At 51.9% G+C, this 18,177-nt stretch overlaps 1 protein-coding gene across 4 annotated transcripts in view; it reads left to right on the top strand.

The window, feature by feature from the left end:
• The window catches only part of STARD10 (StAR related lipid transfer domain containing 10), a 33,857-nt gene that overhangs the window by 14,109 nt on the left and 1,571 nt on the right, over positions 1 to 18,177 (top strand). For all 4 annotated transcript variants that reach the window (XM_081239243.1, XM_081239246.1, XM_081239245.1 and 1 more), the window contains exons 3-5: positions 15,586 to 15,733; positions 16,354 to 16,457; positions 17,110 to 17,227. In XM_081239243.1, the coding sequence (XP_081095369.1) occupies positions 15,586 to 15,733; positions 16,354 to 16,457; positions 17,110 to 17,227 (370 nt within the window). The remainder of the gene's footprint in view (positions 1 to 15,585; positions 15,734 to 16,353; positions 16,458 to 17,109; positions 17,228 to 18,177) is intronic.

Below are 18,177 nucleotides of genomic sequence, written 5' to 3'. Positions count from 1 at the left end.
CTCATGTGCTCGGGCTCTCTGATGCTGCTGCGTACCTAGCCACCTGAGAGGCAGAGGAGACCTGGCCCCTGTCCTCAGAGGTGTCCAGACCTTGGTGGAGAGAAGACTGACAATTCCAGGTGACCTCCTGCCCACTGCTTGAGGCAGGTGTCCATAGGCAGACCACAGAGGCAGGAGTGGGCCCGGTGGGTAGGGGCCTTGAGGGGCTTGACGGTTGAACTGGGGTGCAAGGTCTCCTGGGGGAGTGCAGCTGAGAACCTGAGGTTCCTCTTGCCACAGGAAGCTGGGTGGTGGGGACCTATCTCCTCTGACTTCCTGTTCTACAACTCCTCCTCTTCCCCTTTGAGGAAAGCTTCAGTGACCCCTCCCTGACCTGTCTCACTGTCCACCTGCATCCACACCACAGGCCCCCTGGGTTCCAAGCTCTTAAGCCAGTGCTCTGGCCTGTCCCCTCTCAGCACCTCATTCTCTCCCCCTGTAAAATTTGGGATCATCTCAGGGATCTCCAAGGGCCCTTCTCACTCTTAATGGTCCATGGGGCTCAAAAGGGTCATGGGGAAGGTGGGGACAGTTGCAGGGCCAGGTGTTTTCTTCATGTTGTCCCACTGAGTCTTCACAACTGTCCTGTGGCATGAGTCTTATGAACTCCATTGAACAGATGTGAAAGCTGAGGTTCAGGGCAAGAATTCACTTGTGCAGTCAAACAGCTAGAAGGTAGCTGAGGCAGGATCAGAGCCCAGGTCCTTGAGACTCCAAGGCCAAGATCTCTTCACTCCCTTGGGCCTGCTTATTAGCACCATTGGGCCCTTCCGTCTCCTGGACCCTGTGGCTCAGAACCTACCCCTGTCTTCTGCCTTCGGTCTCGCTGTACTGTGCCATTGTGGGAGGGCACCCTGGAGTGGTCCCAGCTGAGCAAGAGCCCAGTCCTTACTGTGTGACCTTGGGGGGTCACTTCACCTTTACGAGTCAGTCTTCTTATCTGTGGTGGCAGAGGCAGGAGTTAATTGAGTTTTAGGGGTTTGGATTCAGTGAGTTCAGGTTCAGGCTGGGCCTCTGCCGCCTCTGGGGCTCAGTTTCCCTCCTCTACAGGAAGAACTTCCTTCTTTACAGGAAGTTGCTGGGCAGGTGGTTTGTAGAGGCTGTCCTGGCTTTAGGCCATGGTAAAGGCTTCTGCACTGCTGGACACAGAGTAAGGACGGAGAGCTAAGGCCATGACAGTCTGTGCCATCTTAGAGGTCCCTAGATGGGGCTCCTGAATCCAGGCTGAGGCCCTGAGACCCCTGTCCTGGATGGCTCTAGCTCTGACTTGGTGTGAGGGCAGCTGGAGGAAGTAGTCCAGAGCTGTCCTCAGGACACAGGCTCCCAGAGAGCATGCCCCCAGTGAGTCAGGGTCTGGACCTTCAGGTGCAGGAAATCAGAGAGACGAAAGGTCGGGGGTGGCTGGAGGCTTTAGGGAAGCCTTTCTGGAGATGCCTGGGTTGGTCTGAGGCCATAGGGGGAGAGCACAGGGTCCAGAGTCCTGGCCATGTGGCCTTGGGCAGATTGCTGCCCCTGCCTAGGCTTTAGCTTCCTCATCTGTCACATGTGAATAGTAGTGCTGCCCTGCCTGTCTTTGGGCACTTCATTCAGTTTGGGGACAAAGAAGGAAATCAAACGAACCCTGCCCTCAAGGAACTCCCAGTTGGATGCTGGGACAGACACTTATCACAGGAGCTGCAGAGACCCAGAGCAGGCCTCTTAACCAGCCTTGGGGGCCAGGGAAGGCTTCACAGAGGAGGAATTCTCAGGTGATCTGTTTGGAATTGGGTAGAGAATGAGGAGTACAAGTTTGACAGCATTGGGAGCATTTCATACAGAGGAACAGCTGTGTAAAGACCCAGAGGCAGGAAACAGGGCAGTGCATTAGGAGAGCTGCAGGTGGTTCATTGTGGGGCTTGGAACTCAGGGGTCTGGAGGTGATTAGACAGCTAGACCAAGGCTCTAGGATTTGGGTCCTGGAGGTTCTAGGGTACCAAGGGAGGGTTTTAGACAAGGTGGGTGGTAGGAAGATGCTGCTGTATTTGTCTGGACAGACATGCCAAGGCCTGCACTAAAGCAGAGACTGTGGGGAATGGAGCAAGGGATTGCATCCAGAAAGATTTAGGAGGGATAAAGGATGGGACATGGTGGTTACAGCATAACTCTTGTGCAAGCTGGGATGTAAGATAGTATGGACGTGCAGCCCCCTGCGGGCAAGGGACTGGTGGGGTGGGTGCCTTCAGTCAGTGTCCATCCACGCTGGGGCTAGAAGAGCCCTCAGCCCCCAGGCTGGCTCTGTTCCTCCATGACCAGGTCCCCAGGCTCTGGCTTTTAAACTTTAACGAGCCCCAGCTCAGTTTCCAGCCGAGAGTCTTTAAAGTTTCAAGAGATGAGAGAAAGGAGGCAGTCCTGGAGACAGATGGGTTTTCTTTCTTCCCCTGTGTCTCCATGCCTGGCTGGGCCACCTGGAGCCAGGGCTGCGGGTGCCATGACCCCGGAGGCCTGGTGCTCTTTAGGGTTCTGGGACCTTAGCTGGGCCGCTCCAGTCTGTTCGTGAGGGGCCAGCGGCCACCGAGATAGATGGGAATTAAAACTCTATTCCCACCCTGCCCCCTTACCTTTACCCCTGATCTGGGCAGGTGAGCATCCACCCTCCCCCCCAGCAACAGGTGAGAGGAAAGGTGCTCAGACCATGCATTGGGCTTGAGGTGTCTCTGTCCCTCCCTGGGCCTCACTTCAGGCATGCTTGGTCTGGCCTCAATGCTCTGGGACCCCTGGAGCTGTAGAAACACAGGGAGTGGAAGAAAGTATCAGGCCCAGAACTTAGTGATGGGTCCCACACCAAATACAGACTCCTCTCACCTGTCATTAAAGAGAGGCTGGGCAGGTGGCACTGGGCAGCTGGAGCTGTTCTCTGGGGTTTTAGCATAATAATTGCCTCCCTGCCTCTCAGCCTGGCTCCCTGAAGGCAGCTACTTGCTACCTCTGACCTCTCTCTAGAATTCTTATGTCTTGGGGCAGTTGAACAATGCCTGCAAGTTTACCTCCCTCCCCTTCCCCTCCGCCACCCAATGGGAAGTACAGGTAAATACTGCCTTTGGTCTCCTCTGCATTGCCTGGGCCATTTAATCTCATCCTTTGAGTTCCCTGTCACAACCTGCATCTAACCTTGGTTTCCTGAGAAATCCCACTACCATCTCCTTGATGCCTCCTCCCTGTTTTTGGACCCTTCTAGATTTCCTGGGACCTTGTACTAGACCAGGGAAGTGATGAGTCTTAAGGCAGAGGCCTGACAGCCAGAGGGGATGGAGTTCCCTTGTGTGTCTCCAACATTCATTCATTCAGCACATATTTATTGTTCACATACTGTATACCAAGTATATCCAGGAATTTAGTGGCAAACCAGGCAGATCAGACCCTGTTGTCATGAGTTTACATCCTGAGGGGGAGACAAGCAAAATAGAAGCAAATAACTAAATAAGATGCCAGATGGTTGTTGTGTGTTATGAGGGCAGGATGATGTGATGGGAGTTGTCTGGCCTTCTGTATTTGGGCCTTCTGTGTGTGGAACTGGATTGTATGTGCCTGTGTGTGTGATCTGGTCCTTAGTTGGGTAGACTGTGAGCCCCTCAGGGGCAGGGCACCTGACAAAGGTCATTAAATCCATATTGAATGTGTTTGTGTGTGTGTGTGTGTGTGTGTGTGTACACGTGCCTAAGGTTGGGTGTATGTGCCTCTGAGTGTGGGACTCTGTGTGTGTTTCTGTGTCTGACATTACTTTGTGTGTGTGAGTCACACCCCCTCACTGCAGCAGAGTTGTCTCTGATCCAGTTATGTCTCCTCAGCTGTCTCCCAGTGGCTTCCGCCCCCCAGCTCAGCTCTGGCTCTGCCTGGGTTTTCCCCTCCCTGCTTCCCTGCAGCCTCCTGTCTTTGCCTCTGGGCCTGTCTCTGGGTCTCAGAGTCTCCCCTTGGGGTATGTTTTCTATCCCTGTCTCTAATGGTTACTGCCTCTGCCTTTACGTCTCTACTTGTTCTGTTTCCTCCTTTTTGTTAATCTGTCCTGGTTATTTATTCGTTCAACAAACCTCTTCTCCTGTCTCCCACCCACTCTGCCAGCCACTGTGCTGGTGCTGGGAACCTGGAGATGGATCAGACCTGGGCCCTACTCTTAGGGCCTAGTGGGGAGACTGATGGAGATGGTGACAGCCCTTCGTGAGGACTCAGGTCGAGGGAGATGTGGCTGACAACGTGGTGGGGGGCAGTGGCGTCTGGGTGGGACCTGTGGGGCCCATCAGGAGTCAGGTGGCAGGCTGAGAAGGTCTTGGTGGGTGCGGACTAAGGGTGAGGAAGGAGAGGAGGCAGAGCCGGAGTGGGGAGGACGTTTGCGTTAGGATTTGATCTTGAAGGCAGAGGGAGGCAGCAGAGGCTTTCAAGCTGGGCAGTACCATCATCACTGGGTTTTATTTTTTATTTTTTTTATTGTATTTTATTTGGTTGCACCACACAGCTTGTGGGATCTTATTTCCTTGACCAGGGATCGAACCCGGGCCGGCAGGAGTGAAAGCTCAGAGTCCTAACCACTGGACCTCCAGGGAATTCCCAGCGCTGGGTTTTAGAAAGCTCCCTGGCCCCAGGTGGCAGATCGGCCTGGGAGCCGGGAGACCAGTGATGAGGCTGTGGCTGCACCAGTCCAAGCAAGGATGGTGAGGCCTGCCTGGGTCTGGCGAAGAGGAGCTGTTGGGAAGGTCATGGCCAAGCAGAATCCCAGGTTCCAGGCACAGGCAGGGAGCAGAGGGGAGTGGGCATTGGGGTTGGATAATCCAACAGTAGTGGATATGGTGAGGGTGAGCCTATGGGCTGTCCAGGGGGTGACGCCCAGGAGGCTGTTGAAAATGCAGTCTGGAGCTTGCTAGAGAGCTTTGGGGGCATGAGGCCACTGGCAGCGCCTGACGTCCTGGGAAGTGTTTATCCAATTTGTCTTTGTCTGCTTGTCTGTGTGTCAGCCCTGGCCCCTGTCTTGTCTCACTGATCTCCCCGACCCCCTTTCTTTTCTTGCAGGCCCACCCACTCTCTGCTCTTTCTCAGGTCTCCCTCCTCTGTCTGGCTCCCCCACCTCTGCCAGGGCTGGAGCAGAGTGGTGGGAGCTCCAGACCAGGAGGTCAGCTTCCAAGAGATCAGAGCAGGATGTTCCTCAGCTGCAGAGGCCTGGGGGGTGGGGGTGGGGGTCCAGGGAGGCTGCTGGAGACTAGGTAGGGGGAGGGGATGGGGATGGGCACAGTAGGGATGAGTCACTCAGCCCTGTGTGGAGAGCAGCAGAGGGGCCTAGCCTGGTCTGCTTGCGCAGACTCTGGGAGCCGTGTCTAGGGGAGACGTGGCAGTACCTCCGCCTACCACTGGTCTCAGGAAGGCCGCACTTTAGGAGAGAAGATGGGTTGAGGTTCTCTGGTGCCAGATCCCCTTCCCTTCAGAAGAGGCTATCTAGTCATTTTATAGGTGAGAACTCCGAGGCTGAAGGTGGGGGAAGGAGAGCCTGTGATGGGCCCACACCAAACCTGCTCTCTGTGTCCTTCCAGCTCCCCTTACTCCAGGCAGAGCTGCCCCAGCAGCCCCAGCCCCTAGCATGGACCCTCCAGGGACGGTCCTCATCTGGCCAAGTGCTGGCCCACCTGGGATTCCTTGAGTCCTTGACAGAGCAGAGCCTGGTTCTTAGGGAACAGCTTCAGGGGTGGAATTTCGGGTCGACACTGGGTTCCAGGATGGTTCTTCACTTCACTTTTCTCAGCCACCATTTACAAAAGGGCATAATCTTCCCTCCTCATGGGTAGTTGAGAGGATTGAATTAGGAGAATTTGCAAGGCCCTAGTGCAGAGCCTGGCACAGAGCTGGCACGCTCTTAACATTTGCTGAATGGATGAATGAATGAACAGTCTGAGATTCCCAAGGGACAGCTCCATTTCCTCCCGCGTCCATCCTTGTTCACTCGGGTTACCTTTGTGGAACTGCATGAGCCTTCTCCTTCCCCCAGCCGGTCCAGGCCATTTCCAGTCCCCTCCAGCACCTCTGCCAGGAGCCTCTTTCCCCTCCTTACATCTGGGTGCCATCTGTTATTCTATTCATCCTGTAGGACTCTGCTTAGGTGGGTCCCTCCCTGTACCTGCGTCCCCCTGCTTCCTTCTGTCCCTGCCATGAGCCCCCAGGATTTTCATGCCTGCGTCCCAGCTGAGGGTGGAAGGACCCTGAGTCCCCTCTGGCTTTACTCTCAGCATGGCTACACCACACAGAGCATTTCCAGGCAATTCAGCATCAGCCTGGGCAGCCTCAGGCCCATCTCAGCAGAGTCCAGGCTCCCAGGTCCAGGGAACGAGGACCTCGGGATTCTGGACAACACACTTAACCTAAAAAAACAAAAGTATGGTTTCTTTATCTTATATAAACTCTATTGTACCAACAGTAACGAGAACCCAAAAATGATAAATTAATCCCCCAGAGCCTCAATTCCTGAGTAAAACGTCTCCCTGGTTCCTTCCAGCTCTCATTCAAGGGTGTAGGTAATTTATGTACAGTTGAGACCATGGCACAGATGCAAGTTTGTGTCCTCTGTTGTTCATTTAACATTGCATCTGTGGAAATTTCTCATATTGCTACAGAATCATTAATTCAGGAACATTTCTGGCAACTGCTCCCTGCCAGACCTCTTCTGGGTTCTGAGGGGCCCCTGCCCCTGCCCTGAGGCAGACCACAGTCCTCAGTAGCTGGGCAGTGATCTTCAAGGTGATGTGTCATTCTTAACTCAAACAGGCCCTGTTGGTGGTGGTGTTCCAGGTTGTCCTCCAGTATATTTTGCTAATTACAAATGCAATAATATAGTCATGAACATTGTAACAGAACTTTTTTTCTTATTTTATATCTTTTTCCTGAGTATAAATTTCTGGTCCTGGAGTTCCAGGACCTGAGTTGAAAGATACATTTTTATGATTTTAAAAATATTTGCCCAATTACTTTTCAGAGTAGTGCAACCAGTTTTTGCTGTCACTAACTGGGTAACAGTTTTACTATATGCTCACAAGCAGTGGTTATTTTATATACTCTTGCTGTTTACTAAATGTAAATTGATACTTCAGTACAGATTGAATTTACTTTTCTTTATCAGAATTATTAAAGATCTTAAAGAAAGTCCCAGAATCTCCCTTCACCTGTCTCTGCTCCCGCCCCTTACACTCCATTTTATGAGGATGATGGCAGAAGTAGTAATCAGCCTCAAGTGCCACAGAGAGTTTTACAAGCGTCCAGGGGGTTTTCACAACGACCCTTCCTTCTGACCTCCACAAAGCACCGAGGGCCACCAGGCACGGCCCCAGCACTCTAAAAGTCAGAGAAGCTCACGTGGGCATGGCCTCTTTGCTGGCTCACCTGTCCCTCCTTCCATTCAGGCAGCATTTCTTTACTAGACCATGCCAGGCACTGGGGATGCCAAGACGAGCAAGGGGCCAGGATGAATCGATGCATCGCAGTGTGTGCTGATGAAGGGAGGTGGTGGGATGGAGGAGGAGGCCCCAGACCAACCTGCAGAAATTAGGGACACGGTAGGCGGCCTGGGCAGGACACAGCCAGGCTGAAGTTTGAGGGCAAAATAGCAAAGAACCAGCAAGGGGAGGTCCTGGGAAAGCCGGACTTATTAGATCTCTCTCCTCCTACACACCCCCACCTCTGCTTCCCCTGATGCCCTGTGTCAGTGCCCTTGAGCTGCTCTTGAGATTTGGTGGGGACCTGGGGGGAAGGTCTTAGGGGTCTCCATTCTGGGGGCCCCAGAAACCCAGAGGCAAGGGCAGATGCAGCTTGGCTCGATGATGGCCATGTGGGGCCTTTGGGAGGGGCAGTAGAGGGCCCTGAAGCCAGGAAGCAGGTGGTGCGCAGCCCTGGGAGGAGGACTTGGAGCAGACAGGGCAGAGGGGCCGCTGGAGCTGAGCCTCTCATGTGCTGTGTGCCCTGGGTCAGTGTCTGTATCTCTCAACACCTGGACTGACATGGTGAGGGCAGTGCCTAGTTGTGGGTTGTGAGGGTGGAGGCTGTGGACTTGTGCAGGGCCCTGGTATAAGAGGGCCACGCACCCCCTCCCTGTCCATCCACCCTGTGGCAGGATCTGGGGCATTTTTGTTGTTTTAAACTTTGTTCCTTAACCCTTTGTATCCTGCCCTTTGGTGTTAGCAGGAAAGTGCTCCCCTCGGTGGGGCCTGAGAAGTCAGCGAAAATTGCCGGAGCCTAGGGCTGGAGAAGGGCAGCTGCTGCTGGGGGCTTTATGTACAAGTCTCATTTAATCCTCACAGCTCTCCTCCAAGGGGAGGATTATCCCTGTTTCACAGATGAAGCTATTGGGATTCATAACTGAAGTACTTTGCCCAAGCCAAGGCCACACAGGCAGGAAGCGGCAGGACAGAGGCCTATCTGACCAGACAGCATGGAATTGCTGTGAGTGTGAGCTTGTGGGGCAATGCGATGGCCCAAGTCTTCTCAGAGGAGACTTCCAGGTACAGAACTCCAGTGCTGAGCTTTGGAAAAGCACAGCCTTGCCTTTAAGCCCAGGGAGGGCTGAGGATAGAGTTGGGAATTTTGTTCAGAGGAAGAATCTCTGAGCTTCGCCTGCCTGGTCAGCAAGCCTTTCTGAATCCAGTGAGCTCTGCGTAATAACCATCAATTAGGGCTTCCCTGGTGGCGCAGTGGTTAAGAATTTGCCTGCCAATGCAGGGAACAGGGGTTCAAGCCCTCGTTCAGGAAGATCCCACATGCCGCGGAGCAACTAAGCCCCTGTGCCACAACTGCTGAAGCCTGCGCGCCTGGAGCCCATGCTCCACAACGAGAGAAGCCATTGCAATGAGAAGCCTGCGCACCACAACAAAGAGTAGCCCCCTCTCGCCGCAACTAGAGAAAGCCCACGCACAGCAACGAAGACCCAACGCAGCCAAAAATAAAATAAATTAATTCAAAAAAATAATAACCATCAATTAACTAAGGCAGTCTCCAGTTGCCAGCGTGTTTGTTTTAGCTGGGCCAGTCCTGCCCCTTGATGAAGGGAGCAGAAAGTCCTGACACTTTGGGGTCAGGCACGCCCAGGCTCTGGTTCGCTCCACCACTGTTAGCTTTGTGGCCTTGGTTAATCATTTTACCTCTCTGGGCCTCACTTTCTGCATCTGTAAAATGGGGGTGATGATATCCATCAGGGTGTTGGGAGGGTAAGAGACAATATCTGCACAGGATGCAGCTTGGTGCCCTTGACAGCTGGCAGAGGTGGTTTGACCTAAATGTCAGCCCCTGTGGGGTCCATGGTCCAGGTGCTGCTGTCTCCGTTGTGGGATGATGAATTAGTGATTTGGAGCACATGGTAATGGTTATTGAGGCGGTAGCTATTGTTTGGGGCTATGATTGATTTGATAGCTCGTGCTCCACCCTGATCAGGGTTTGCTTTCTCTGTTTTAAATACGGTTCTTTTGGGAAAGGGTGATTTGCTTAATAGTTATTCCTTTAACAAAACTGCTAAAATGCAATGTGGTGAGAAGTCAGTACAGCCTGAGGCACGTTTCAGAGCCCACATGGACCCCTTACCCTTGACTGGGCCTCAGTTTTCCCAGTGGTGACCTGAAGAGTAGTGGTGGAAGAGATCATCTCCTGGGTCCCTAGGACTTCGGGATAATCCATGTGCCCCATATATCCCATGGGCAAGGATATTGGAGACCTGCTGTGTGAGGTCTTGGCATGTGGGCCATACTTGGATCCATCTGTCCGTGTCTCAGTTTGCTTGTTACTGCCCTGGCTGTTGGCCCTCAAAGCCACACCACAGCCCCATGGACATGACCTGACTTCTTTTCCTCTGTCTCAGGTCAGCCATCTCCCTGGGTCCTGGGAGATACTTCAGCCCCTTCCCCCACCACTTCCCTCTTCTTGTGGAGATTCCTCTTTCTCTAATGCTGAGCACTGGGAAGGCATCTCCCAAAGAAGCACGGGGCAAGGGGTGGGAGAGAGGAGGGTAGAGTGAGACACCGCTAGGGCACTGGACCCTGCTCTTTACTTATTTATTTAAGCCTCCAGGCTTTTGCACCCACCAGTCTCTCTGCCTGAAATGCCCTCTCTCCCCTTTCAGCAATTCAATTTCTTTTAGGTTCGGTTGCCCTCTGATCCCACAGTTCCCATGCCCACCCCCCAACCCAGCTCATTCTCTAGTGGGATTTTATGTCCCCATCTCTCCCACTGCCCACTTGATGGGCCCTCTTTAGGGCAGGGCCCGAGTCTGGTTCACTTCCCAGTTCCCTGCTGCCCAGTTGCAGCCCTTGCACACAGCTGAGTCCGGGCAGTAGTGAATGGATGGACAGAAGGGCAGGGCCAGGTCAGGCAAGAGAGGCACCTGGGGCCCAGAATGTAAGGAGGCACATGCAGACACGGCCTGGTCCTAGCCCTGTGGAAGGGTGCGTGGCTGCTCGTGGAAGCCTGCTTAAGTAATAACAGCTACTGTTTTGGGGGTATCTATGTGCCAGGCATATTGCATACATTATCTCATTTAATTTAATCACAACATCTCCATGAGATAGGTACTTTTTAAAATTTTTAATTTATTTAATTTATTTATTTTTGGCTGCATTGGGTCTTCGTTGCTGCACGCAGGCTTTCTCTAGTTGTGGTGAGCGGGGGCTACTCTTTGTTGTGGTACGCGGGTTTCTTACTGCGGTGGCTTCTCTTGTTGTGGAGCACAGGCTCTAGGTGCGTGGGCTTCAGTAGTTGTAGCACACGGGCTCAGTAGTTGTGGTGCATGGGCTTAGTTGCTCTGCGGCATGTGGGATCTTCCTGGACCAGGGCCTGAACCCATGTCCCCTGAATTGGCAGGCGTATTCTTAACCACTGCGCCACTGGGGAAGCCCCGAGATAGGTGCTTTTATTATCCCCATTTTTCATATGAGGAAACAAAGACTCAGGTGAGTTAAATCTTGTGCCTAAGGGGAGGAAGTGGAATTGGAACCTGGGATTGCCAGACTCAAAGCCTGCAGGAGTCACCCCTGATGGCCTTCCTTGCTTATACATTCCGTTCTGACCATGGCTCTATGGGGTTCTGGGCAATCCCAGTTCCCTCCCTCATGGAGTTTGGAGAGAGTGGAGTGTAGGAGGTACACAGTCTAATTTCTCTGGTGTCACCTGCTCCCTCTGGGCCTCAGTTTTCTCAGCTGTAAAATGGCTGCATGTGAGACTTCCTGCTGTAAACCAGGCCTTAAGGGCTTTGCAGCCAAGCATGGCTTGCTCCTTGGCTGAGCAACCCCAGCACTGCCTCCTGTTCAGTTCTGGTTTCCAGGAGGAGCTCCCAAGCGTCCAGCTGAAGTGAGTGACTTGCGCAGGGCCCAATGGCTGTGGATTCTGGTCACAGCCCCGCCCACCAGGTGCTCTCCAGTGACTCACCTCTACCCCTACGCGTCCCTCCAGAAGCCTCTTAGAATCACCTTGCCCATGTGGTGGCTGCAGCTGCGCACAGGAACCATGAGATGCTGGATGTAATTTACCCCTCTTGGCTCATGCGTGCAGCCTCCTGGGGGCTGTGGAAAGAGCCGGGCCCAAAGCCAGACTGGCCACCTGGACTGCCTCGGTTTCCTCACCTGCAGCGCTGCCTCCACAGCCTGAGTTCTCCCCTTCCCAGCAGGCCCCACAGCTGACCTTCCTCCCCAAGAGCCTGCCGTGAGCTTGGGAACCCTTTGAAGTTTCCTTCTTTATCTTAAAGATAAAATGCTATGCAGAGTTTATGCTCAACTCAGCGCCTGGTCTGTCTTGTGGCTCTGCGTGCCCCTCCCACTACCTGCTGTCTCAGAGGGAGGTCCCTGGTCCTGCAGCCACAGAAGTCCGGAGGAAGAAGAGGCAGTCTGGGCAGTGCAGGCCTTTCTCAGAGTGCACCCGGCCGTGGGTGCAGCTTGCCCTGGGGGCACCAAGGCTGGCCTGAGGGAAGAGGAATCCCCAGGTTGGAGTCTAACCTACAAAGCGTAATTCTTTTGTCACTACTCCTTCATACAGCCACCGTCTGGAATAACACGTTTGAGGACTTGCAAAGCCAAACCAGCTTCCATACTTGGATTTAGAGAAGTTCTGGTTTCCTCAGAAGCCACACTTGAGTGCTCCTTCATGGTTAAGAGTATTGGAAGATCCAGTTTTGAAGTTCTGCTCCTTTCTTGCCGTATGATTTGGACAGGTTGCTTCCTCTCCTGAGCCTCAGCTTTCTATTTTGCAGCACAGCTCACCAGGGTGGTGAAGAGTGACTGTGTGTGTTGAATGTCAGGTGCAACACCCAGACCTCAGTGTCGCTGCACAGTGGAAGTTTGTCTGTATGCTCCCGACGATGCCAGATCTGGCCTCTGCCGTCTTCTCCATCCCATCCTTCTCATCACTTTGTTCAATCACTCATTTATTCATTCACTCATGTTTCATTAGTCTCTCTCAGTCTGATATAGTTCCTGAGTCTTTCCTTGACTTTCATGACCCTGACACTTAGAGGCCAGATATTTTGTAAAAGTCCCTCATTTGGGTTTGTCTGATATTCCTTATGATTAGATTTAGATCATGCATCTTTGGCAGAAGTATCACATAAGTGGCACCTGTATTTTTTTTATTGCATCCTGTCAGGAAACATCCAGTTGTAACTTGTCCTATCACTAATGATGTTCACTTTGATCACTTGATTAAGGTGGTATCTGCCAGGCAATGTGAAATTACTGATTTGATGGGAAGGAACTTTGAAACTATATAAATACCCTATTACTCATTAAACATTAAATTTATTTATTTATTCATACCTGTATATACTTTGGTTTCTTATTTTATTCAGTGGAATATAATCTGTTACTATCATTATTTATTTTAATACATGAGTTGGCCCAGCTTTAGCCCATGGTAGGGGACCAGCCGTCCTTTTTGCCTGGGACTGAGGGATTTCCCGGGATATGGACTTCCAGTGCTAAACTGGCAAACCCTGATGAGTTGGTCATGGAACCAGCGGGAGCCCTTCACACTGGCTCCTGTGTCTGCTGGGCAAGGTCCCTGTCATTCTGTAAGTACATTGTCCTTACTTTCTGGCACAGTGAGATGTTCCAGGTACATCTTATACTTACTCCGACTTAGCCCTGGAATTATGCATTTCTCCAAGAAGACCTGGAAGCAGGACCTCTGAGTATTAGGCTGCAGCACACCATGGGCACTGGAGCAGATGGAAGTCATTCAGCTTCCCTACAGGCCACACTGTTCTCTCTGCCAGTGCCACTTGCTAGATGCCTACCTTCCATGCTGAGCTTTTCCATGAAGACTGATTCCCCACATGCCTCACCCCACACAGCTGACCACCTCCTCTGTGCCCCATTGGGCAGTTTGGGCACCTCCCCATTTCCAAGTTGGTCTCCTCTCTCAACTGGAAGCCTCTGAAGGACAGGCCTCAGATTCATCTCTGACTCTTCTATGCTCTGCACAGAGCTGAAGCTGGTTAAATGACTGGATCTAGTCATACCACCTGGTGGAGCAGAAAAGCAAACAGAGGGCAGGGAGGGAAGATGACACACAATGAGTCTTTGCAGGTTGGAGCTGTCCTTGAACTTTGGTTTTCTTAACTAAAATGGGGCTAATCCCTCAGAGTGTTGCTGTAGGAATAAAATGTGGTGATGTGTAGAAAGTCCTTAGGATAGTGCTTGTGGTGAGCGCACCTCAGTATCTCTGGGAAACATTTTTATTTAAGTTTTTTTCATTACTGCAGAAGCAGTACTATATATTTTAGAAAATTAGAAATACAGACAGCAAAAAGCAAATAAAGCTATTATATGCTCATCATTAATAGATTGCCACTGTTAACATCTTAGCGATTGTGCTTCCCAGGCCTTTTCTGTGCATATATTTTTCCCCCAAAATGAGATTATATCATGCATTCCCTTTTGTAACTTGCTTTTCTTCAGGCAGCAATCTCCACCATTTTGTTTCAGTAAATTTTCAGCACATCTAATTAATACTCACATCATATTCATATTTCTCCTGTTGTCCCAAATATGTCCTTATAGCTGTTGTGTCCAAGCCAGTATGTAATCCAGGACCACACTTTCTATCTGGTTATTTGTCCTATAAGTCTTAATCTAGCCCAGTTCCTTCCTTATGACATTGACCTGTAGAAGAGACTGGACTAGTAGCCCTGCAGAATGTCTCACCATCTGGCTTTGTCTTGTATTCTTATGGTGACACTTAACTTGTTCCTCTGTCCATTGTATTTTCTGTTAAGTGAAGCATATCCAGGGCTTGATGAGCTCACTGGTGCCTAGAATACCCAACGGGTAGTGTCCTTCCTGTGTCCTCTCATCACCATTATTGGTGCCAGGGCCTAACCCAAGATTAGGGGGAAGGTGATGTGACCCCTCCCTCATATGGTTGCATGCGTTTACTTTTTAGTAGAAAGTAATGTGTGGTTCCCTTGGCACCGTCTGAACACCCAGTTCTGGGAAACCTTTTTAAACTACACAATAGAACTTGTCCATTTGCTTTGGGGAACATGATCCTGGGGTTTGGGCTTTCAGGTGAAAAAAAATCACAGAACAAGGATATGGACTGAGTTTCATCTTGCTGAGTGTAAATCTAGTAAAACCTGGTTCTGTTTTTATTTGCTTTCCAGACACGTGATCTAGGTTAAATCCCAGCTTTGCTACTGACCAACTGGGTGACCATGGGCAAGTTCCTTAACCTCTCTGAGCCTTAAGTTCCTCTTTGGATTTCTTGTCTGGTAGAGTTATTGTGGGGGTTAAATAAAAAAAAAAAAGTGTCCTCGGCTCTTTTCTCCCCTAGATGGAAAGCTCTTTGAGAACAAGGCTAATAAATAGTAAGGAATCCAAAGATGTTTGTTGGGGGAATTCCCTGCGGTCCAGTGGTTAGGACTCCTGTGCTTCCACTGAAGGGGGCATGGGTTAGATCCCTGATCGGTGAACTAAGATCCCACATGCTGCACGGTGTGGCCAAAAACAAAACAAAACAAAACAGAAAACAAAGATGTTTGTTGGATGGTGGAAAAAAAGAAAGAGGAGGGCAAATGGTGATAAGTACCAGGTGATAAGTACCATGGAGGAAAGACATCATCCATTTAGGCATTTGTTTGTTCATTCATGCTTTCATTTCATTTAACATGTACTCATACCAGGCTCTGTACTGAATCGACTGAACCTCTGCCCATGAAGTTCAGGGACCTGGAGGGCACAGATAAAGAGATTCAGTGTATGGCAGTCCAGAAAGTTGGCTGGGTAATTCAGGAAGACTTTCTAGAGGAGGAGACTGGGATGAATGGGGAGGTTTGGTGGCGGCTGAGATGGGGGAGATAGTCTCTGGATGCAGGGGCCTTTTCTTGGCACAGGTGGCTCCTGGGAGGGCTGGACAGGGCTCATGGCAAGAGGTGAGCCCATGCTGGCTTCAGAGGTCACTGTTCCTCCCTGTCCTCCCTCTCCTCCTCCCTCCTTGCCTGTCTGCCCTCCCATCCCCTAACCAGGACTTTGAGCCCTGTGTGACCCTGACAACCCATGTGTCTGTCTGCAGTGCCGGATGGAGTGCCGTGATGTGCCAGCAGAGACGCTCTACGACGTCCTACATGACATTGAATACCGAAAGAAGTGGGACAGCAATGTCATTGAAACTTTTGACATTGCCCGCTTGACAGTCAACGCTGATGTGGGCTATTATTCTTGTGAGCAGACGCGAGCACGCCGATCCCAGCCCCCTCCACCTCCATCCAGGCCTCCAGCCCAGCCTCCTTCTCCCACCTTCCCTCCTTGGGGTCACTCCCATGGCCAGGCTGCTCAGAGACCTGAGTGCAGAGATGTAGGGCTGCCCTCCCTGAATCCCTATCCACTCCCAGACACTTGAGCACACACATACATGTGCGCTCACAAACACATGTACTCCCATGTTCAAGTATACACATTCCACACACACATGCACAGTCATGTACAAAACCCACAGCCACGTGCCACCTACTCACAGTCACACATTTCATGGACATGCTCACAGTAATACCATTGTTTTCTCATACACTCACATTCACATATACAAACAGATCAGGCCAGCAAGGTAAGGGCTGTGTGAGGCTATGAGGAGCAGGGATGGCTGGATACAGGAGGGGAGAGGTTTCTGTTCTGTCTCTTTGCTAGTTCCAGAAACTAGGTCTGGTGGTGGTGGTGGGGTACCTGTTTGGACCAGGGGGAGCTGGCAGTTAACCAGGCATCCCTATGTCTCTGGGCTTTGCCACACCCTTGCAGGCAGGCAGGCATGCAGTGGTCTGGCTGAACTGTCCCTTGCCCTCTACAGGGAGGTGTCCAAAGCCCCTGAAGAATCGTGATGTCATCACCCTCCGCTCCTGGCTTCCCATGGGCACTGACTACATCATTATGAACTACTCAGTCAAACATCCTGTGAGTCAGCCTGCCTTCCCTGCTGGGTGGGCAGGGGAAGGCACCAGCTAGGGCTGGGCCAGCAGGCCTAGCCCAGGGAGAGGACCTTGGCTGCTACCAGGACTTCTCTGTGACTTCAGGCCAGGCATGAAGCCTTCTGTCCCTGTCTCCTTCCTATACAGTGAGAATAATGGTTCCTGTCTTCCTGCTGGGGCTTTCAAGCAGATGAGGAGAGGGCGGTGTGGGCCATCACTGTGGACAAGTGGGTGGGATGGACTGGCTGGGAAAGGGAGAGCAAGAGGTGAGAGGTAGGGTCCTCTGACCCTCCCTGAGTCTGGGTCTCCATGGCAGGCAGGACAGGCAGGTGCAGCTGGCCTGGGCAAGGGTGTGTGCGTGTGCATGTGCGTGCGCGTGCGCACTCATGCGCGCCCATGTGTTTGCTCATGAACCCTGACCCCAGACTTGGGTCTTTCTGGAGGGGAACAGGGGAAGCTTAAGAGGGGCAAGGATGACTCCTGACTCCTGCCTTTCTCCTCACCCCAATATCAGGCCTGGCCTGGAGTGGATGCCAGGGGATGTGAGCCAACTCTGTGTGTGTGTGTGAAGTGTACTTACAAAGACACCTTCTTTTCCCACACCTTGAGTCTCACCTCCCTGTGCCTTCCATCCCCAGAAATACCCACCTCGGAAAGACTTGGTCCGAGCTGTGTCCATCCAGACGGGCTACCTCATCCAGAGCACGGGGCCCAAGAGCTGCGTCATCACCTACCTGGCTCAGGTGGACCCCAAAGGTGAGGGCTTGGTCCTGAAAGCCCATCATGGGATCCTTCTCTATACCGCAGGGGATGGGGCTTGATCTATTTGATCTACTGGGATCCAGAAGGGCCTCTGTTAGGAGGTGTTTTGTATTTGGGGGCATCTGCACCCGAAACATTCTTTGAACCAAAGTTTGAGACTTTACAGTGGTTTGAAAAGCAAGGGCCAAGGTGGTAGCCAGTGCTCCATGACGAAGCTTATAGCCCTCTTCTTGGGCTCCCACTCCCCCATGCTCTGACTTGCTCCCTGCTCACTGGCTGCTCCCACTCTGTCTTGTTGGCTTCCATCCTGAAGGTCTGGGTTTCCTAGGGCCCAGTCCTTTTTCCCTTGGGAGGGCTCCGCTACTCCCCAGGCTTCTGTGGCTAGGTTGACCACATGTCTCTCTTTGCTGAGATCCAGATCCGTGTGGCCATTGGCCTCTTGGACGTGTCCCTCAGGGTGTCTCTTAGGACCTGAGGCTCCCTGTGTCCAACGCTGAACTTACTGTCTCCCTTCCTAACTTGCCCCTTCTAAGTCTCTTCCCTCCAGTCACTCATGCCAAAAACCTGGTGGTTGTCTGGGGTCCCCTCTTCTCAGCTCCCAAGTCTAACCACTAATTATTGATTTTACCTCCTAAATAGCTCCTGAATCTGTCATTTCTTTCCATACTCAGCGACCTTGTCTGTCCATACAGCTACCAGAGGGATTTTTCCAAAGGACTTATTTCCTTGTGACTCTCTTCTGCTTGAAGTCCTTTTGTGACTTTCCATTGCCCTCAGAGTAAAGTCCAAGCCCCCTCCCCAGGTTTCCCAGTTCCCTCCTCATAGCTCACACCTTCCTACCTATCTAAGCAGCCCTTTCCCTCGGCCTAGAAACACCTCTCTGCCCTTACTCATCCCTCCAGGGCTGCTTCACCACCTCTATCCCTGATACCCAGAGGAGTCGC

Source organism: Mesoplodon bidens, assembly GCF_964165515.1.
Source record: "Mesoplodon bidens genome assembly, chromosome: 7".
NCBI classification, from domain to species: domain Eukaryota; kingdom Metazoa; phylum Chordata; class Mammalia; order Artiodactyla; family Ziphiidae; genus Mesoplodon; species Mesoplodon bidens.
This window is presented reverse-complemented; position numbering and strand designations above follow the sequence as displayed.